We start from the raw sequence: 22,500 nt of genomic DNA on the forward strand, positions 1-22,500 counted from the left end.
ACGCGGCCCGCGGGGGTGTCCGCCGCCACAACTGCCTCTGCTCTGTGGTGACCTTTGATGAGGACTGACACGGCCTCCTTAAGGGCAAAGGGGGGCTTTAATTGCAGTGGAGGGGGGGTGGGGGGAGGATGGGGGGGGGGGGTCCTCCATTGTACTCGCCCTTGATCTTTCCGCGGCGGAGAGAGAGCGCAGGCGGACCTTTCTGTGTCGTCCGTCAGCGCCGCGCTGCAGGGGGTCAGCGGCCGCCGGGCCGGCCCTGTGTTGTCTGAGAGCATTACCCCCGCTGACACTCAGACAGATAAGAGCTGTCCCTTAACATCAGCCACCGACCCGCCGGAGAAACGCTTCACATGGGGAGGGAGGGGGCGGGGGGGGGGGGAGGGGGGGCGGGGGGGGGCGGGGGGGCGGGTGGGGGCACCACCCTCTTCGCCAGCTGTTGGTGAGTGTGTGTGTGTGTGTGCGTGTTTGTGAGGGTGAGTGTGTATGTGTGCATGTGTGTGAGGCTGAGAGTTTGTGTGAGGGTGTGTGTGTGTGTGTGTGTGTGTGTGTGTGTGTGTGTGGGGGGGTGGGGGGAGCGGGGGGGGGGGGGGGCGGGGGGCTGCTAGGAGAGCACCACCCTCTTCGCCAGCTGTTGGTGAGTGTGTGTGTGTGTGTGTGCGTGTTTGTGAGGGTGAGTGTGTATGTGTGCATGTGTGTGAGGCTGAGAGTTTGTGTGAGGGTGTGTGTGTGTGTGTGTGTGTTTGCGTGTGTCTGCGTTTCTTCATGTGTACGTGTGAGTCTGTGTCTCTGTCTTTGTGTGTGTGTGTGTGTGCACATGTGTGTGAGGGTGCCTGTGTGTGTGTGTGTGTGTGTGTATGTATATGTATGTGTGTGTGTGTGTGTGTGTGTGAGGGTGCCTGTGTGTATGTGTGTGTGTGTGTGTGTATGTATATGTATGTGTGTGTGTGTGTGTGTGTGTGTGTGTGTGTGTGTGTGTGTGTGCGTGTGTGTGCCCCCCCTTGCATGTGGCACACAAAAGAGGTTGTTTGAAGTGGGACACTCGTTGGGAGTGTGCGCTCAAAGGAACCGCACACACACGCGAACAACAAAGAGATGAGAGTGGAGGGATCAACCCGTTCAGCCTCTCGGTGCCCATTAGTGACACACGACTAAAAGGCCCGTCTGTCACACATTTAGTACACTCACTGTTATTTAGAACGCACAAACAGTGCCAAAACGATCCGACCAAAACGGGTCGGGAACGTTCCGTCCCGCTTTTCCTGAACAACGGTCCTGTGGTCGGGAGGAAAAAGGCCTCAATCTCCTCCGGACGGCGGGGCCGCTCGCTCGGCGCGTGATGCGGACCGGAAGTGGACCGACGGAGGACGTAAAACGTAAACAAAGCGAACAAAGCGAGTCCGAAGAGCGGAGAAAGGAAGGACAGAAGGAAGGAAGGAAGGGAGGGAGGGAGCAAGGCCGGAAGGGGGAAGAAAAAAAAAAAAGGTTAAAAGGGAGATAAAAAGAAAGCATAGGGAGAGAGGGGGAGAGAGAGAAAGGAGATGAAAAGACGATGGATGCTCCTTTTCTGTGTTGTCAAGTTCCAGAGTGCTCTGCCCGGGGCGGTGGAGGAGGAGGAGGAGGAGGAGGAGGAGGAGGAGGAGGAGGAGGAGCGGGCCGTGTCGAGGCACAGGGACCAGAGCCATCGCGCTGCTCTGTTCTGCAGCCAGACAACCTCCAGTTGACCCCCCCACCCCCCCCCCCCCACGCCGCCGCCCCGCCAACCCACCGCCGCCACCGTCACCGCCGCCCAGTCGCCCCCGCCGCACCGTCTCAGCCTCTGCAGCGAAGGGGGGCGTGGCCTGTGCAGCATGTCATCATTTATGCGTGACACATTCTGCTAGACGAGCACTCTTTCAGTTTCTTGCGGGGGTGGTGGTGGGGGGGGGTGGTAGGGGGGGGAGTGTGTGTCATCACACCGTCTGCTGTCTGTTGGGATGCTCAGGGTCGCCGGTTGGAGGCGCTCCCAGGCGACGGAGGTGAGCTGTAAAATAATAATAACAAACCCCCTCGGTAGAATAGACACAGGCGGTGTGTGTGTGTGTGACGCGGGCGACGCGGGGCAGTCACGCCGCTGAGGGTCTGGACGTTATCGAACACGGAGACGGCAGCCGGGACTCGAGACGGTTTTCAGTCGGACCGGAAACGGGGAGAGAAATGACGCGTCTGGGTCCTGGTGACATTTTGGAGAGACACTCGAGAGAGAGAGAGAGAGAGAGAGAGAGAGAGAGAGAGAGAGAGAGAGAGAGAGAGAGAGAGAGAGAGAGAGAGAGAGAGTGCTGTGAAACAGGGGGAGTGTGTGCAAAAAAAAAAGTGTGTGCAAAGTGAAAGACAGTGACGGCAGGGCGGGATAAAGACGAACGAGTGATTCACTGAGTGAGTGGATGGGAGGAGAGGGAGGGAGAGAGAGAGAGAGAGAGAGAGAGAGGGAGGGGGGGAGGGAGGGAGGGAGGGAGGGAGGGAGAGAGAGAGAGAGAGAGAGGGGGAGAGAGGGAGGGAGGGAGGGAGGGAGAGAGAGAGAGAGAGAGAGAGCGAGAGGGAGAGGGAGAGAGAGAGAGAGGGGAGTGGGAGCGAGAGGGAGAGAGAGGGAGAGAGAGAGAGGGAAGGAGAGAGAGGGAGGGAGAGAGAGGAGGGTGGACTGATCCATTCTAATGAGGAATAACAAATGGCCCCCTTGGCCTTCCTCCTTCTCCTCGATCTCCGGCTACATCATCGACCTTTGGTTTGGGAAATTGATTTACTGTTGCCGCCGCCGCCGCTGTTGACGGTGGCATTTGGAAAATGGTAACAGCCTCATTAATAAGCTGCCATGCACAAAGAATATGTTGCCTCCCCCCACACACCAAATATATTTCATATTATAAATCAACGTGGTGTAAGATAATACTGTCGAACATTTAGAGATCCACCGTCGCGACATTGCGGACGAGACATTTGAACGCAACCCCGCTTTAAAAAAATATATACACTCTGTGACGGGTGCAGAGACTTTAAGAACTGACCAGGGTGACATTTCCTTAACAACGCGGCCCGCGTGTGTTTTGATGTAGCGCCTGAAAAGCTCCCCCTGGCAGCGCACCGCCGAAGCTCCTATCTAAAGTGCACCTTCCACTGCTGTCGCCATGACGGCACTGGCTCTCTCCTTCCCCGCCGCGCCAGATTCATTAATCCCCCCCAAACTGGGTTTGTATTTTTGATCTGTCTCTAATTAAAGTGGCCCAGATTTTTCTGTTTATCTCACGCCTCAATCCAAGTAAAAAAAAAAAAAAGAAAAAGAAAAAAAAAGAAAGAAAGAAAGAAAGAAAAAAAGAAATCGAGGCGATACCACCTGCCCATTTAAACCATTTAAATAGACGTCCGCCAACACCGCCACAGCGCCAGTTTAGGGCTCATTAGCTCTGCCCCCCCCCCCCCCCCCCGCTCTGACACTATCACCGCCTGGTGATTTACCGGGGCCATTTCCTGGGGGCTAAGAGAACACTCCACTCCACCAGCAAATAACAACACAGCACCAGGTCCACTGCGAGGAAATATAGAATACATTTTGGGAGATAAGGCTAGGTTTCTCCTTCCCCGGGGGGGGGGAGACTTAATGGTGGAACCGAGAGCAGCAGATCGTGGGAGGAGGGGTTGGGGGGGGGGTTGGGGGGGGGAGGGGGGGGGGGGGGCTGCAGCTTTAGATTATTATCCACCGCTTCCCCCCCCAGAGTGGAAGACTGGCAGAAAATGGCCCCACTTTGGCTCATTTGCTCAACAAAATCTCCCTACACACGCAATGGCAAATTGAGAGTTACAAGCAAAAAAAAAAGCGCTATTTTTAAGAGTCGGGTACGAGGCTGAGTGCAAGCGGAGCGCGCAGACAAGATGGCTGCCTCCGCCCCACCTCTGAACCGTTGGTCCGTTGCGGGCGGGCGGCGGGAATAAGGACGGTTATTGGGATTACGGCCAGACTCGTGTTGACCTATCAGTGACGCGTTCTGTGTTCTGTGTTGTGTTGAGAGACTCATTGTTAAAAATGAAACAATGATGAGGGTGATGTGTTGACGCTCCTAATAACGGGGGTAACTCTACTCAACTCTATCAACTCTAGTCATCTTCCACTAGAGTTGATGCTGGAGGGGCAAGAAGAATAAATCAGTATTTTAACTGAACAGGTGGTGATTTTGTAGACTATTCGACACCTACACCGCAGAGCCAGCCTTCTCATACGGAAACTCAGGGATGACTGTGGGAAATGTGTCGACATGTGTTGACAAGCAAGCACCACCAATCACAGACTGGACACTGCGAACAGTTCTCCTGGAGAAACAGCCAATGGATCGGTGAGACAAACATGATTTAAAGGGTTATTTTCAACAGATACCCAGCGGCTCACAAAAAACAACCAAAGAATACCGTGTTGCACCAAAAAGCGTGGGAGTTACATCTACAGTCCTGCCAGCGGTGATGCTGACAGCATGTGTTACATATCAGGGACGAGTCACGGCGAATACATAGCACAAATCAACACCTTCTACGCTGCTTCATGTGAAAATCCTTCCCTATCCCCATCAACGCTTGAGCTGTCTTCAAATACGTGGGGAAACAACTGCAACTTAGTTGAACAAAAAGTTGTCGGAAAACATTGCTGTAACGCTATGACTTTTCTTTGCATTTAAGTGGCCCAAAATCAGTAATCGTCAGTGGTCTGACGATGGAGAACTCAAAGCTCCATTATGCCTGGTGTGGTTTGTATAACCGTGAGCTGCTCTTCTCTCCAGCACAGGCTGCTGCTGCGGTTCTGATCCGGTCCTGTGGCCGAACGCAGGCTTAAGAACCGGATAAGCCAAGGGGGGGGGGGGGGGTCTCACCTCCTCATCCACGTCGAACACCGATCCCAGTTTAAAGTCCCAGAGTCATTGTGTCACACGCGGACCCCCGGAACAAATCCGTGTGGGGCCATCGATCGGTGAGGGGGGGGGGGGGGGGGGGGGGGGGTTGGTTGGGATGGAGAGGAGAAGGCATAACACCCTCCATTACATTTGAATAACGGCGTGGTATTTGCGCTGCGGCGCTTTGCGGCGGCAATGCTAATGCGCCGGGCCGGGTAAAGGGCAGGTCCACATCAGAGGCAGAGGCAGGCTGAAGGTCAGGAGGCAGGCTGAAGGTCAGGAGAGGGGCTGAAGGTCAAGAGGCAGGCTGAAGGTCAGGAGAGGGGCTGAAGGTCAGGAGGCGCAGGCATGCTGCTCTCGCCCGCCCGTGGAGAGGCTCTGCTCCGCTCGGCTGAACCTCCGTCCGGGGGAAGAAACCGTCTTGACATCGCGTCAAGGACAATTACTGTTTACTGTTTTGTTGTGACGCACAGGCTGTTACCCACAGCAGATGACACCGGTTTTCTTTTTGGGATGTATCTCAGTCACCTCCCTGCAGGTGGACTGAGACTGCAGTGTGGACCATCAACCCCATAGGCGCTCAGCGGGGGGGAGACTCACACCACCGGACCCCGGTCTGTCTGTCTGTCTGTACCCACCTCGCACCATTGCCCGGGTCTGTAGTCTGCACCCACCTCCATGGGGCCCAGGTCTGTAGTCTGTACCCCCAGGTCTGTAGTCTGTACCCCCCAGGTCTGTAGTCTGTACCCCCAGGTCTGTAGTCTGTACCCCCCAGGTCTGTAGTCTGCACCCCCAGGTCTGTAGTCTGTACCCCCAGGTCTGTGTGTCTGTACCCCCAGGTCTGTAGTCTGTACCCCCAGGTCTGTAGTCTGTACCCCCAGGTCTGTAGTCTGTACCCCCAGGTCTGTAGTCTGTACCCCCCAGGTCTGTGTGTCTGTACCCCCTGGTCTGTAGTCTGTACCCACCTCCATGGGGTCCAGCGGCTCCCCGTTCTTCAGCCAGCGGTACGAGGGCTTGGGCTTGGCGCTGGCCTTGCATTCCCAGACCAGGGTGTCGTCGATGGGCTTCTGAGCGTCCTGGGGCTTCTCCAGCAGCTGGGGGGGAGCTGAGGGTGTGTGAGAGGGGGCGAGAGAGAGAGAGAGAGAGAGAGAGGGTGAGAGAGAGAGGGTGAGAGAGAGAGAGGGTGAGAGAGAGAGAGAGAGAGGGTGAGAGAGAGAGAGAGAGAGAGAAAGAATGTGTGTGTGCGAGAGACAGACAGAGAGAGAATGTGTGTGAGAGAGAGAGAGAGAGAGAGAGAGAGAGAAAGAATGTGTGTGTGTGTGTGTGTGTGTGTGTGAGAGACAGACAGAGAGAATGTGTGTGAGAGAGAGAGAGAGAGAGAGAGAGAGAGAGAGAGAGAGAGAGAGAGAGCGAGAGAGAGAGAGAGAGAGAGAGAGAGAGAGAGAGAGAGAGAGAGAGAGCGAGAGAGAGAGAGAGAGAGACCTTGTTAACAAGTTAAATAACGGTAACCAGGCATCACAGGGGCGGACGAGGCGAGTGGGAATCAACCCTAGGTTGCAGTTTGAGAGAATCGATCGATGAGGGCCGAACCAGCGGCAATTAGTTCATTAATGGAGCAACCAAGCATGCAATTCATCAATATACTTCCCATTAACCCACTCATGACCCCTGCCGGAACACACACACACACACACACACACACACACACACACACACACACACACACACACACACACACACACACACACACACATACAAATATATAGAGTATATAAATCTTGTGATTGCATTTAGCAAAGTCTGAGATTATATATAACAAAATTACGTATAAAAACTCTAATGTGACACCATATATATATAATATATAAGAATAAAAGCTTGAGAGGGGTACAGCTGGACAATGTTTGCTGTGAAAAACACAAAAAAACAAAGATGACAGATAAAGTATTGAACAAGATGGATTCCCCTTCCAAACAGATATTTTACAGCAAGCTATGATTTAGCCTGATAAATGACTCTGACAACATCAAAAATCGAAGGACGGGTCTTTCTTGGCGGGCGGGCGGCGTTAATAACGGCGACGTTAACGATCTTTCCACGGATATTACACGTTTTGTCTTAAAGAAAAGCAGAAGGTTTCAACGGGTTTCAGCGGGCCTCACACAGAGGGCCAGAGAGTCTTATCTCAAGACAACAACATAAGATTTATGACTCTTTCTTTTTACGATATACCGCAATAAACACTGCGTCTCAGGGTCAAGGAGAGAGGGTTGGTGGGGGCACAGGCTCATGTGGTGCGCTGCATCATACTAATAATGTAATTATAATGGCCTTTTCAATTTTTTTGGTCCTGCTTTATTGATATTCTCTTTTCCGCTTGTCCCCTTCAGGCATGTGAGAGAGGAGGAAGACAGAAAAGCGAAAACCCTCTTGGGATTTGTAGTTCCTCTTGCTCAAGGACAACACAAGTAAAATGATGCTTCCGGGAACCAGAGAGTTAAATCTATGGGCGGGTGGTGTGTGGTGTGTGTGTGTGGTGTGTGTGTGTGTGTGTGTGTGTGTGTGCGCTCGCGCGTGAGCACGTGTGTGTGTGTGTCTACTGGACCGCCTTGTTAACTAATGACTAGGACAAAGCAAACACGATTGTTTCTCATGGCTATCGCTGCCCCTGCGCCAAATACGTGTGCATTTTGCTGATGTTGAAGCAAATAGTCAAGCAAAGTAAAAAGGATAAATGGCTCGGGAATTCAAAGGGCGCCTACTGTGGTAATGTTAAAGGACGTTCGGTGTTAAGGTTTTCTGTGCCTACTCCTCTTCCTTTTGTAACTTCCCTGGCACCACATTCTGCAAGCCTTGCCTGAAGTGCACGCACCTTGGCAAGGATGAATTATCTCTTTTAATTAACCCAAAAAAATCCAGAAGCAGAAGAAGGAAAAAAAGGAATCAAGCACTTTGATAAACCACCTTGAAAAGCCAAGCCAAGTCGTCTCCGAGCCTGATACTGTGTCCTTTAAAAGAGCGATATGAACAGCTTCCAGTACACCGCCTCTCTGTGTTGAACACACCGCCATAGCCTGCACCACCGAGCCAAAGATAGCATAAATACAACCGCTAAAGGATAAGATAATGAAAGGGAAGGGAATACATGATGCAATAAATTGTTTTTTCAAGTCAATACAATGGCACAGGTCATGCTCAATAGGTATATTAAAACATGCACTCAATTGCTCAGAACATGATATAATTTCACCCATTTCCTAATCCCGATAGGGCAATTAGAACAGGACTGGAATGGGCGGCCACCCCATATTGTGCCTCTGTCCGTGTGGCTTTGGTGGTTGCAAACACCAGATCGCGTATTGATTCTGTGATCCCTCTCTCTAGGCGTGATGGATGTCCCCCCACCGCCCTCGTCCATGGGAGTTTAAAATGAAATTACTGATTTTTATCACTTGGCTTCCAGCCAGTCCCACAAGGAATAAAAAAAAAAAAAGATGAATAAAAAAAAAGCACAAAGGAGGAGACGGGACTCAGTTCTTACAGAGGAACACGACTCCAAACCAATCCATGGCCCGGGAGAAACAACCGCCAAGGCTACATAGTTTCCATCCAAAAATCCTTAATTTACCACATTTATTTCTTCCTTTGAATGTAGGTCAGGGCACCTTGTTACCACAAAAGCCTTCCTTCTTTCTTTATTTCACTGAAGCATGACGTAGCCTAGCGTTTGTGTAGAGAGCATGTCGCGGCTTTGCTTTCGCTCGCTACCCCCCGCTACCCACAGGTGCCGTGAAAAAACACGCAGATTATCATATCAAAGGAAACACTGCAATCTGATGGTTTCTAGCGTGTGCCATGATTCCTTACGGTCGGGGGGGGGGGTAGCCGGCAGTCATCATTAATGCATAAACACCCGGATAATGTGGAGGGAAAGGCGTATAAAATCCCTCACCAGAGGCCATTAAAGGCTTTCTGGGATAAGTCCAGTCTTAATGGCGATGGAGGAGGACTCCACCTCTGTGGACAAGGTGGTGTAAATCAGCGGCCAAGCACTGGCAGTGTTAGCCCCTGGCACTATAAGCACCTTGTCCGAGGTGAACTATTGCTAATAGACTAATTTACTACCCCATTCCACTATATGATGCCGTTATATACGGCCCGCTGTAAAAACTACAGATTGCGTGACAACAAATATAACTTCTGTCCGGCGATGGGGTCCGGCCGGGCCCGGCGCCAGGCCGCTTACACCCGGTGCTTCGTTCTCGTGCTTATCGGTTTCCTCTTGTTCATCGCTCATGTGTTCAAACGTTATTGTGCGCTTTTGTTTAAATATGTATGATTTTTGTTGTATCGTTTTCATTTTTATCAGCTGGGAAACCCACGCTTTGTCCGTGAGCTTGAAAAGCGCGTTAAAGCGGTCGTTCGGAATACTGCTATGGGTTGTTTTTTTTAATGTTTTGTACATCGGGTCAAGCAGTAAAAAAAAACACACAGAAAAAAACTGCAGCATGTTCGAAAACAAGGAACAGTTAGTGCTTGGCACTTAGTTCTATAAACATCCTTACTGCACCGACAGAGATATCTTGTTGTTCCTCTTTCTTCTGACAAATGGACTTATTGTAAGCCGCTTCGGATGAAAGCGTCTGAACGCTTTCATCCTAACGCTTAACGCCCTGAATGTGAACGTGAACGTAAACAAAAAGTCTCAACGTCGGCCCTTCGCTCGCCCTTCCCAGGCGAGCGAACCCCCAGCTCGGACCCACCGTAGAAGGGCCCCCCCCCCAACCCCCTTTCTACGATGAGCAGGAGACCCACCGCAGAAGGGCCCCTCCACCCTGAGCAGGAGGACCCACCGTAGAAGGGCCCCCCCCCCCTTCTACGATGAGCAGGAGACCCACCGCAGAAGGGCCCCTCCACCCTGAGCAGGAGGACCCACCGTAGAAGGCCAGCTTCCCCTTGGCCGAGTTGCGTCCGCGGGAGTTCTCGGCGAGGCACTCGTAGACGCCGGCGTCCTCGGGCTGGAAGTAGGGGATCTCCAGCACGCCGCTGGCCTTGTTGACGTCCACCTTGCGGCCGAACGCCGTGCCGTCCAGCCGCCGCCAGCTCACGCCGGGCACCGGGCTGGGGGGGGGGGGGTGGGGGGGGAGACGGGAGTGAGGTCACATGGCAACGGAACCATACGGTTTGGAGAATGGAGGATGGCGAACACACGTTTGTTCAAGTTTTTCTGTTTATTTTTTGTTGTTTGTTTTTTCGGTACTTAAGAAAAAAAAAACAATAGCCAGAAAATCCATACGGGTTTCGTATGTTTCTTTTTTTTTCGACATTCTCTGTGAAAAGGCCGCAAGTGACAGCGGTTGACAGTCGTGTGCGACGTGTGTTTCAGACACAGAGTGCCTGACGGAGAGCAGGGAGACGTTGGGTTAATGAGTCATCAATGGAGACGAACAGGCGGGCTATTCTGCCTCCCAACTCTTCTATTATGGGAAACGTATCAATCCAATCCGTTTCTCTTATTTCATCCACCACCTCGTTTAATGAGTGAAACCCCGTCTCTCACCCTTCATCACCTACGTGCCGAGCATGAAACAAACCACGCTCTCGCTTCGTAGTGATCTCTCTGACGGCAGTCTGCTCAATAGCCTCACAGGGTTAATGATGGTGCAACGTCTGATCCCTGAGAGAGAACAGTCTAAAAGGTGCAAATTGAGGTTCAAAACAACAAGGACGACGATGACAACGACAACAACAACAACAACAACAGAACGTACTTCCCGAGCGCGAAGCACTCCAGCCGGACGGTGGAGCTCTTGGCCACGGGGACGACGTCGGGGAACTGCACCTCGATTTTGGGCTCATACTCGCCCATCACCCCTGTGGACAGAGAACGACAAAACTCCCATGTATCATTACAGCTAACCTTGTCTCCTTGTTTACCACTGTGTCTGTGTGTGTCTGTGTCTGTGTTTTGTGTGTGTGTGTGTGTGTGTGTGTGTGTGTCATAATGTGTGTCAATGTGTGATCATAATCAGACCGGCAATTTTGACATGCGGCGGCGAAACCTGAAAAACGGTTGTTTCTCACTGCCTGTTTTTGTCAAAACAAACAGAAAAGCCCGGGTGTGTGTGTACGTGTGTGTCTATAAACTCGCTCGTTTGTGCGTTGTGTTCCGTACAACAACACTTCACCATTCCCTTCTCGCCTGCGTGTGGGAAAAGGGGCGTGGCCCTCTGTGTGCAAAAAAAAGGCATAGCCATATGTGTGTAAAAAGGGGCGTGGCCCTCGGTATGAAAAAAGGGTGTGGCCCTGTGTGTGTAAAAAGGGGCGTGGCCCTCTGTATGAAAAAAGGGTGTGGCCCTGTGTGTGTAAAAAGGGGCGTGGCCCTCTGTATGAAAAAAGGGTGTGTCCCTCTGTGTGTGGAAAAAGGGGGCGTGGCCCTGCGTCCCCGGAATACATACCGTCGGACCTCAGCACCAGCGGCGCCGGCGGGCCCTGCACGCTGCTCTTGGTGACGGTGTTGGTGACCACGCAGGTGTAGTTCCCCGCGTCCAGGGGCTCCACCTTGGCGATGTACAGGTTGCCCGTCTTCTGGGAGACGAAGCGCCGCGTGTCCTGGACCACGAAGGTGGGGTACTCGTTGAAGATCCAGGAGAAGGTGAGCTCTGGGGAGCAGAGGAGCAGAGGTAGGAGAGGAGAGTGGGGCGGGGTTGGTTTGGTTTGGTGGGTTGGGGTGTGTTTGGGATGAGGCGGGTACGACCGCGCGCGGGGGGGGGGGGGGGGGGGGGGGGTGGGGTGGGGGTCGGAGAGGGGGTGGTGGTGTTGTAGGGTGGGGGTGAAGGTGGGGCTAGGTGTGGGTGTGGGTGGGTAAGGGGTGAGCGTTGGGGGTAGGTGTGGGTGGGTGGCGACGAGGCGGGTACGACCGTGGGGGGGGGGGGGGGGGGGAAGGTGAGGGTGGGGGTGGGGTGTGGTAGGGTGGGGGGGGGGAGGAGAAACGGTACATCCACGGGGGTATATGTTACATCGCTGCGCTAGAAACATGTCCTGCATCGGTAATTCCACCCACTTCTGGGACGCGTCAGACTCGAGAGGATACGGCCTCAGAAAATGTTTTCGAAGTCGATATCTCGGCCTCATGACGGGATCCCTCCCTCACGCTGCTCGTCTTTATTAGGAACCTGTTCTCCACTGAAGAGTCTGGGACTTAACTGGGACTCTATTCAGTGTCTGTGATGATGTGATGTCTAATCACCTTCCCTGGGAGGTTTTTTTTAAAGGGGGTGTTGAGATGTGGTGCACAGATAGATAGTTACCCACCAAGATCAACAATTACAATCTACAAAATGTATCCCTGATCATTTAGATAATGATCGTATATTTATATTGATACATAACTCAGTGTATCTTTTTGTTCTGCTAGTGCTGCAGACACTCTTCATATCTGGAACGGTGTTTGACGAATGGCCTTTATTCAAAACGCTTCCTGAAGAAGAAAAAAGCACAACCAGAGCACGAGCCGCCAATCCTTGAGCCAGGAGGTTCTGGCTGCACCGTGGCAGCAGCCCCTAAATCACCCATTTGCCGGCGGATCCAACCCAGCATGCGTTCAGCAGCAATACCGCTCCAGACGCTCTCGGTATGGCTCTCACTTAGTCAGCTCTACGAGCTCCAGGAAACGACTTCCCTCCGCTCCACGGCCACCGCACCGGAGAGACAGCGGGACGGAAGTCTACTCCTCCACTATTTGCACCATTATAGAAAAAAAAAACACAGGGAGCGATGATGTTTTGACATGTTGACGCGCCGACAGATTGCTATGGACCATATAGCATCCCTGTCCCAGAAGCAATCTGAGGCAGTGTTGGTCGAAAGACGCGTCTAAGCGATGACTCGGCACCTCAGTGCAGGGAATGATTAAGACAAGAGTTGTGTGTTCGTCGACAGAGTACAAACTCCTGGAGTCTCTTCCTCTGGGTAATACTTCAGGGGCAATCAGATGTGTGTGTGTGTGTGTGTGTGTGTGTGAGGGGGGGGGTCTGCGGCCCACTGCTAGGAATCGGCCACTTTTTGGTGTGTCTTGGAGAGGTGTGTGAGGTGTCCTCAGAAGCCTGGGTCATATTTTAAGGTTCATCTTGTTTTTTTTTCCCATCTTGTTTTGATGACTCAGGCAGTGATTATGGAATTTAAAAAAAGCACTCTGATTGGCTTAGGATGTAGCCAATGCGGCACAGTGAATCAGCAGCGATTGGAGAGTAGAATTAGGCTAGATATCACACTTTTGGCGAAAATAGGACTTTGTTAATTATGAGGCTAACGATATCTTTAGCTTGGGGACGCTGTGACCTCGAGTCATCCCGGTCGCTTCGTCCTCCTTCATAGTGATCAGCGTTCGTGTCAAAAGGGAAAAGTCATTTTGTCGCCAGCGCTGCGACGTCTGGAACTCGGGAAGGAGAAGCGGCTGTTACTATCCTGATACACTGCGAGCATACCAAATTCAGTTATTTGACAGTCCGGTTCAAACCGCACTACAGAAAGGGATGTGGGTATGGATATCAGTTTATAAATATCATTAAGAATCCATAAATCATGGTCGGCGTTCACGACTTTGAGAAACGAGAACTTCCCCCCCCCCCCACGGTTCGATCGGAGCAAAGTACAGTTGAGACGCAAAGCTGTAATGTCTCCCACTCACATAAATAATACATAGCTACTCGCATCCTGACGAGCACATGTATATTTAATGACTGTTTTTGAAACAATATCTCCGAAAGGTGCAGGGCACGGCATCAGGGAAAAGCAGCAAGTAAGAGGTTTCTAATTGACTTGTTAAAGTTTCATCGCGAGCGAACCACGGAAACAGGAAGTCGGGCACCGGGCGGACTTCCGGTGGTTTTCCCGGGGAGCCCCCCCCCCCCCACCCCCCCCGCCCTCTCCGCGCGGGGTCTTTAGCGCGGCATTACTGGGGATCCTGAGTGACAGGCGAGCGACGTGTTTCCATCCCGCTGTTGTGTAATGACCACACAGCTTCCATATCCTCCTCCCCCCTCACGATGACCCCCAGGGAGGAGTAATGGAACCCGACAGCCCAAGGACATCACTGACGATCACCACGAGGAGACGCGCGGCCTATGGACGCCCCCCCCCCACCCCCCGTGAACACAGTCCGGGCTTGTTTTAGGTTTTAGTTTGGCTTGGGTCTCTCGGTCTGTCTCTGCTGTATCCGGACCGAGCCAGAGAACCTAGACCTCGATGCGCTGTGTCAGAGTGTAAGAGTGTCAGAGTGTCAGAGTGTAAGAGTGTCAAGAGTGTCAGAGTGTAAGAGTGTCAGAGTGTAAGAGTGCACACAGGGGATATAATACGTGTGTGTTTCCGAGCCACTTCTTTTGGGGGGGGGATTGTGCCGCGACGTTGCAGAACAAGTGATTATTTTTCCCCTCGGTGCGCGGTGAGTAAGTATAAAAGGCCTGTTTTTCCATTAGCGGGGAGGAGGTAAGATGCATTAGGTCCTCGCTCTAACCACAGTCCCTGGGAAGCTCTCAGAGCACAAAGATGACACAAGATGGCCTCTAATACACACACACACAAGCACACACACACACACACACACACACACACACACACACACCATGAGACCACGGCGCGGGGGGGGTTGATTCCAAATGAACAATCCAGTCGAACTTTAAGTGCTCGCTGCAACTGACCGCACCAGCCCCCTCCAGCCCCGCCCCCCCCCCCCCCCCACCCCTGTCATTTTAAGAGCACATTGGCCACACCAAACTACTTCCTGTGGAGTTCTTGCACTCTTTCTGCGGTCGTAATGGAGTTATGGCCGTTCATATGGTATGGCCGTTCCTAGTAGATCCTTATGTAACGCCGTCTCCTACTGGTTATGGATGCCTTGTCAGCCCTGGTGAGGAGAAGACGTTATTTATTTTCTTCGCAGCATTGTGATTCACTATTGCAAAGCAGGTCAGTTCTGCGGTCCACCGAGGGGCCTTGGACAACAGCACTCCGTTAAATATAGGAGATCATCCTCCCCCTCTGAGGAGGACAATCGCCGGGTGACACCGGCATGATAAATATTGCACCAGCCATGATTTATTAAGAGCGCGTGATTCTTTGAGCAGAGCGGCGCGTCCTTTGACTGCTGCTGGAACATGACTCAGCGCTATTCCACACTTTGCGCACAGGCTAACTTTTATACTCTAGGCTGAGTGCCTGCTCCGTTTAATGAGAGAGAGAGAGCGTGGTGTGACTAAATCACCGCGCTCAGTGTCTGCTCACGTGACGAGTGAGGTTTGGAAACTGGGCCGCCGCCCGTAAAAATGGGCAACGAAGTCGAAGGGGACACCATTTTAGCGACTTCAATACCGCTAGTCACTACTCCTAGTCAGTTAACGGAAGCTTTTATCCAAAGTGACGTTCTTTGAGTCGCCCTCAGGGAAGCCAAGAGTGACACTGGGAGATGGAACTCCCAGAGTGATGAGTCGTTAACACCCGTAACCATGACACACCACCACCCCCCCGCCCCACCTCCTCCCGTGTATCGGCCCTGACTCTGCTCAGCATGGGGATCTCCTCCGTAGACCAGCTGAGGAGGAGCTGGTACATGAGGTCATGCCACCAGTCTGGGTTCTATTAACCAGTGGGGTGAGCTCCTGGCAGGAAACCAGGAGCTCCATGCATGACGAGTCTCCATGTTCATGCTGAGTCTTTGTATTTTCAGAAAAACATGCCATGAGACATCAGTGTGTTTGCGTGTGCTTGGATTTTTCTGTATGACTTGTATACTTGTGTGTGTGTCTTTGAGTGTGTCTGTGTGTGTGTGTGTGTGTGTGCTCGCGTGTGTGTGCGTGCATGCTTGTGTGTGTGCGTGCATGCTTGTGTGTGTGCGCTCGTGTGTGTGTGTGTGTGTGTGTGTGTGTGCATGAATGGCGTGTATGTAAGGGTAAGGTCACAATTTGCCTTGAGGCAAAGATGGCAGAAAATGAGCGATGCTTCATGAAAAGACAGACCTCAGCACCGCTCCAACCTTCACACCAGTAGGTATGATCTGCATTGACAGCTCTGGAAAAAAACCCTGCTGAGGAAATGTCTCATTTTAAGCATTTCAGGCGTTTTTCAAGAGAATGATCCAACATGACACAAATGGAATGAATAGCCACCAGAGTATGAATACAATAAAGAGCACACACACACAAACACACACACACACACGCACGCACGCACGCACACACGCACGCGCACACACACACACTTTAATGTGTAATGTGGTCAGTGACCTCCATACACTAGACTCTGGCCGCATGTGAGTTGAATGTTTAACACGAAACACAGAGAACACTTATTACCCAAAAGGCTTTGCTTCAGGTAACCAAAACAAATATAGACTCTGTTTTGTGTTCATTTAAAGTCAAATATGTGTTTCCCCTGAATTTTTATTAATTCCAATGCATGCTGAGTACGTTTCAGGGATATGCAGAATTTATTGTCTTTTCTCTCTGAATAACAAATGTCTATCTTCGTGCAAGTGTAAATGAGCATATTTGCATTTCTTCGTGTGCCCTTCTCTGGTTAGGTACGTGCACTTATTCATGTATACATGTCTTTTTGTGTTGCTTTCATTCAATATGATGTCTAGAATATTCTATATTATATTAAAATATATCAATCTTACATAACATAAGACCACAGTAAACAATGATGACAGCCCAACAGAGATGAAAATCCTATCGTGGAGTTTTTCGAGATCTGTGTCACGCTGGAGGGAATCGAACGCGAACCTTTTACTGAAAGCAAACCCGAGTTAAGACAAGAAGGTTGGGACACCCCCGCGGCACTGCGGGTATTTTGGCTCTTCATCTCCAGGAAGAGCCAGCCGCCGAGCCCCAGATATGGAGCCACAAATAAATAAATGAATCTCTGCCTCTTGTTTTCTCGTTGTTCCAAAACCAACCAGAGCGGAGATATTAAACAACAATGAAGCGCACCGGCGCCAGAGGAACCTCTCTGCACGGCACACGGAGGAAACGGCAGAAACACATCCAGGTGATGCATCTTTAATCCCCCCACCGCCATCCCTCGGAGCGGAGTGAAAACAGCTCCGAGGCTAGAGCGGCCAAAGCCATGACAGCCACACGGGATAATCCTGAGACCGCCACCACCCCCCCCTCCTCCTCCCCACCGCCCCCACCGCCCCCACCGTCCCACCGTCCCGGCCATCTGTCACGTCACACGTCGCACACCGTGGAGACAGAACAGCCTCATCAGCCATGCAGCGACAGCAGCGGCGTCACCGCAAACTGTCTGCGGAGACACGGGGACGGAGACGGACGAATAATACCCGGTGGGTGGGTGGGGTGGGGGGGGGGGGGGGGGGGGGGGGGGGCGCGGCCGGTCTTCTGTGTGACGCGCCCCGACAGCCGCGGTGTTGTGGGGGGGGGGGGGGGGGGGAAGACGAGGATAAGCAGCGCGCCGTTCGTGGCGATGCACGTCAGGAAGTCGGAGCGCGGGGGGGGACGGACGCATCTGCCGGAGTCCGATTCATCACCGGGCCCGACAGGAGTGGGACGCTGGGCTTCGACCCAGAACCCCCCCTCATCCGAACCGCGACCACGAACAAGCATATATATATATATATATATAGGTATATATATATATATGTCGTTGCCTATAGGACGGGGTAGGGAGGAGGGAGTGGAGCACACACACTAAGCAGGGCCCTGTTGTCTTCCGCTTCTAAAAATAAGATCTGAACTGATTTGGGTTTAACACGTTAAACGCGCGTTGGATGGACGGTGGATGCCATGTGGCCCGGAGGTATTCACGTAATGGTGTGGAGTGAAAGGGCGTGTGTTTCATCAGAACGGTTCCCCTCTTTTTAATTGACCCACAAATTGTAATGTCATTTTGTGTGCATTAGCTATGCATGAGCTATACAAACCATAAAAGAAAACGTTAATGAAAACATGCATGTCTATCGCCAACATGTGTCATGGGGGATTGCATGTATTATTAATGATACAATGATAAAAGTGCGCCATTAAAGGCGCTGTAAGCAATATTTCTCATTTAAAATAAGTGTTAGATAGCATTTTACAGCCACAGACATCTCTGACACAGAGTGTTTGGTCAGCAACAGGGGTCTCCGTTCGGCAGGGAACGGAAAACAAAAAGCTACCGATCCCAGCTCTTCCAGGAACGGCGAACACAACTGAACCACCAAGCCCAAAGAAAAGACTGAAGGAAATAAAGAACGCTTGAAAACAGGCTTCAAAAACACCAGGCAAGGAGTCTAACAGGGCTAATCATCCTTTGTATTAGGATATGATACATAATACAATGAGATATATCAAAATATCTTCTTCTTCGTTGTGTTAAAGGAGCTGTGAACCGATGTTGTGGTTTTGTGTCTTCTGGTTCATTGTTGCAGTTCTCTCCTCCCCACGTCACCGTAAACTTGGGTCTGGCATGACTCCTGTCTCTTTATGAGTCAAATCAAATCAAATATGACGTCTGGCCACATGCTAACACGCAGCATGCTGGCAAGCGAACAACAATCATTGCTTTTTGCACTATTTCATTGACAACAAAAGAGCTGAAGTGGAAACAAATGTACGGGTAGATAAGTGAAGTTTGCCTTAAAAAATGTCCCCCTCACAAGCGAGAACGAAACAAAAACTATTATTCACACAACGTTTGGCACCGCAGTTTCAATAACTCGCAAGTTTAAGCAAGCACTCCGATTGGTCGATTCCCATTCTCGAGCGTGTTTAAATGCCTGGTGAAAGAACGGACAAAAAGAGAGTGCCTAATTACAGAAAGTATCGCTACGCTAACTAGCCGAAACTACTTTCATGAGCCTAGTTTCCATAACAACGTTCAACTGACCAAGAGTCGGCTATCGTTACTATAGGAACTATTTTCTGATGGAGATGAACAAAGCGCCTCGTTCCTACGGCTGTGCTTCGCGTACCAATGATGACGTTCAAGAACGCCATCTCGTGTAAGATTGCTTAATTGAACAGCGCCCTACGCTTCTGAGATAAAGAAGAGCATGAAAAACGTTTCCGTTTCTTCTTTTGTCTGACATTAGTAAGCTGTGACCTCATGAGAAATGAGAAGAATGCCTCTGTCATCCCATTAAGAAAGAACTGAATCCAGTAAAGTGTTCCTATTGTGTCCTTTCCTCATTTCCTCCACTCCGGCTTTGCTGCCACTTTGGGCAATGGGTCCTGGGCCGGAGTACTTTCACCGTTTCAGCCAATTCTCCTCTCAAAGACAATTTATGGGACCAAAAGGCTAGCGATAAAAAAAAGGGTCAGTTAGAAGCTCTTTGAGAGCTGGGAGGTTGAAATGGGCCCCACAGTGTGCACTGAGGCACTGCTAGGGACGGCTGTTCACTCAGCGCTTTGGGGCCCAGGCAAGTGTTCCCAATTAGGGAAAATCATCCTAAAACATTTGCATAATGTGGTTTCAATTAAGGACGATTAGAAGAAAGCTGGACAATTATGTATTTCTTTCGTGCGCGGAGAGGTCACTCTATTCCCTCTCCGTAATGCAACGCTAACCAAAGTACATTCTTAATCAGTACTGCGTTGTATTTTTCCGTTCAATGACCCTGTTTAAAAAAGAACGTTTTAAATCGCCGGCCGCTAATTTGCATCCATGTTCCCGCAAAACCCCCCCAAATGGATGCATCTCATTCCCCACCTCTCCACTTAACCTCTCCCCTTCCCGGCCCTTATATCAGATAAAATATTCCATCTGGTCGACGAGTAACCAACGACGAGGCTCGCTCTAGTGTTTCTATTAGTCACACTTTTGAAGGAATCGTCCTGGACTCGTAAGCGTCTCCGCCGCCGCCGCCGGAACATCGCCGCCGCCGCCGCAGCAGAGTGGCGGGGTGCCACCACAGAGCGGCCATTAAGGCGAACGGGGGGGGGGGGGGGGGGAGGAAGAATAAGGACACTTAAAGCTCTGAGAGGGCTGAATGAAACCCTCTCCTTTCAGCGGCGGACTCTGCAAGGACTGTAAGAACAACTGTAAGAATGTGGTGATTACGAAACGGCGCCTTTTACCAACAGGTTCGCCGGAAGGAGAGGACGACGGCGAGGAGACGCTGCGCTGGTCGCCTTTGTTCGCTTTTGTTACGTCTGCCGTACGGGTGGTCAGAATGAAATACAAACACGGAAATAAATTGTTGTTGACGGGATGGCTAGATAGAGTTTTATCTTTCTTGTTTGAAAAGGTTGTTGTGTGTCGTTAAGGGCACATTGTTCGAAAACCTAATGTGAAAAAAACCGCTGGTGTTTGTCTAAACGGCGTGAGACTCAAGGTTTTTTACTTTTCTTCACCGAGACACAATCCAAAATGGAGGCCGACTCTCAACACTGCCCTCGCATTCTTTGACAAAGGCGGCGATGAGGAGAGCGATAGGTTCACACGACCGGAGGATCGATAGCGCTGGTTGCTAACCGGCGTTGTTAATGCCGGCAGAAGTGAGCTGTGGACGGAGAGGGGGTAGCTAACAAAGCCCCATTAGATAGGTGCTCCATTACTCAGCCTGGCACAGCACCGGCCAGAGACAGATTCCTCATTTTCAGGGCGGTCAAGACGGTCAAGAAAAAAGAAAGAAAGAAAAAAAAAAAAAGTACAAAATGACTCATTTCACGAACCCTCAAACAAAAGTTGCCGGGAGGGAGAGAGGAGGGGGGGGAGGGAGTTCTGACACAGAAAGGACAAACAGGTCCTTGTCTTTGTTGGGGTAAACATAGGGTAGTGATGTAGCTGCGGTGTTATTTATCTCAGCCTCGTCAACATCTCTCTTCACAGGGCAGGCTGCCGTGACTCTGTTAGGGATTCAGGGCCTGGAATACACTACACCACACTTATCCAATTTTGTCAATTGTATGTGATTTCCTTGCTGTGGACGAGTGTACCATCACTCACAGCTGTGTAAACATCCTCATTGGTCATTGGAAAGTGGCTTGAATATTTAAAAAGTTTCTTCATTAAGGGAGCATCTGACATGCATTTTGTGTGTAACAACACAGAAAACTATTTTTAATAAAGGCATTATAAATTGACTGTGTTCTCCAAAACCCATACCTATGAGCCTTTTGTGCCTGAAAACAAAACAGACATGATAAACAAACAGATACGAAAACACAACTGGGACACAAGTGAATCACTGAAACACAGTGTCATTAACTCATCAGAACTAGGTCGACGAAGGCTCAGGAGCTAGAGCGGGTTGGCAGCCGGAAGGTTGCTGGTTCGATCCCCGGCTCCTCCTATCTATCCGAGTGCTCAGGTGTCCCCCCCCCGAGCGAGACGCCCTCACCCTGACTGCTCCCGGCGAGCGGGCTGTTGCCCTGCGTTGGCTGACGACGCCGCCGCCGTCGGTGTGTGCAATGAAATGGTGAACGTCGTCGGGCAATAAAAAAAAGTAAAGCACTTTGAACGGCCACCGGTTAGCAAAGCGCCGCGTGAACGCACGTCCGTCTGACCACCACGCGGTGAGTCCATCTCACGGCAGCGAGATCCAACCCTTACCTCCGGAGTAGAGCGGCGGTCCGCACAGCAGGACCACCCCCTGGCCCTCGCGTACCCTCACCGGACTCCGTCTCTGGGTCTTGAAGTTCTCCAGGTCTGTCGAGTGGGGGGGGGGGAAAGACGAAGCAGTGTCAATACTGAGAAACAGTGGGTGTTTTTTTTATCACCCCCTCCGAGAGAGCCTTAAGCACTAGGTCGCTAGGTTTCTCTCCAGCACGCCAGCCTAGCGGATGCAGACTAGCCAAGTAGTCACGAGGGAGGGGTTCGAATCCGCCATACCTTGCAGGCGTCCACCAGCACAAGGTGCGAGATGCTCTATCACCACTGTCTGCTCAGGAATGCGTGCAAGATGACAAGAGACAACAACAAGGAGGAAACAAGCAGTGTCTCGCCTACACAGGGTGCAGCGCCGCCCCGCGGCCACTAGCCTGCGCAGGAAGGGGCGCGCTACGCATCCGACACGACACGCCGATGTAACGTCGTCCCGGGTTAACGCGGTAAAACAGGCGGGAGCGATATTCACGGATATCTGCTGAGGTGGAGTCTTACTTACGGCGGCGGCGGCATAGTGCAGCTCTTTTTTCTTTTCTTTTTTTTTTTAACCAGCGAGAGACAGCGAGAGGGGCTTGTGTGCGTAAGCGGGCTGAATAAGCGCCTGCTCCGTCGGCATAAAAGCGGGTTTCAGAGCACTGCTGGCTGGAGCCCAGAGTAATTCCTCAAGCAAGGGTCACACATGAGCGCTTTTAATTGGAACCGGGGTTGTTATCACTGGTGGTGTTTGGCGCACGGCAAACACCGCCCCGACGACAATTAAAAAAGCGTCTTTGTGAGATTGAAACATAATTTGTATGGAGAGCGATCACTTGTTGACAACCTGCTTGGAAGCCCGGGAACAAAGATAGAGACAACATTTCTTAAGTACAATGGCTCTTTTCTCCGGCTGCCATCGAACGCTCTGTCTCTCTCACACTCTCTCTCTCTCTCTCTCTCTCTCTCTCTCTCTCTCTCTCTCTCTCTCTCTCTCTCGCTCGCTCGTCTC

The 22,500-nt window shown here is 51.4% G+C and overlaps 1 protein-coding gene across 1 annotated transcript in view; it reads right to left on the bottom strand.

Annotated features, from left to right (window-relative positions):
• LOC311359191 (contactin-3-like) overlaps positions 1-22,500 on the bottom strand; it is a gene marked incomplete at its 3' end in the record, with an annotated part of 60,642 nt that overhangs the window by 4,106 nt on the left and 34,036 nt on the right. The window contains 5 exon segments of the mRNA XM_084479173.1: positions 5,873-6,012; positions 9,844-10,028; positions 10,679-10,781; positions 11,366-11,569; positions 21,462-21,557. Coding sequence (XP_084335299.1) covers positions 5,873-6,012; positions 9,844-10,028; positions 10,679-10,781; positions 11,366-11,569; positions 21,462-21,557 — 728 coding nt within the window.

This window comes from Micromesistius poutassou, assembly GCF_964030765.1.
Source record: "Micromesistius poutassou genome assembly, chromosome: 15".
Taxonomy (NCBI): domain Eukaryota; kingdom Metazoa; phylum Chordata; class Actinopteri; order Gadiformes; family Gadidae; genus Micromesistius; species Micromesistius poutassou.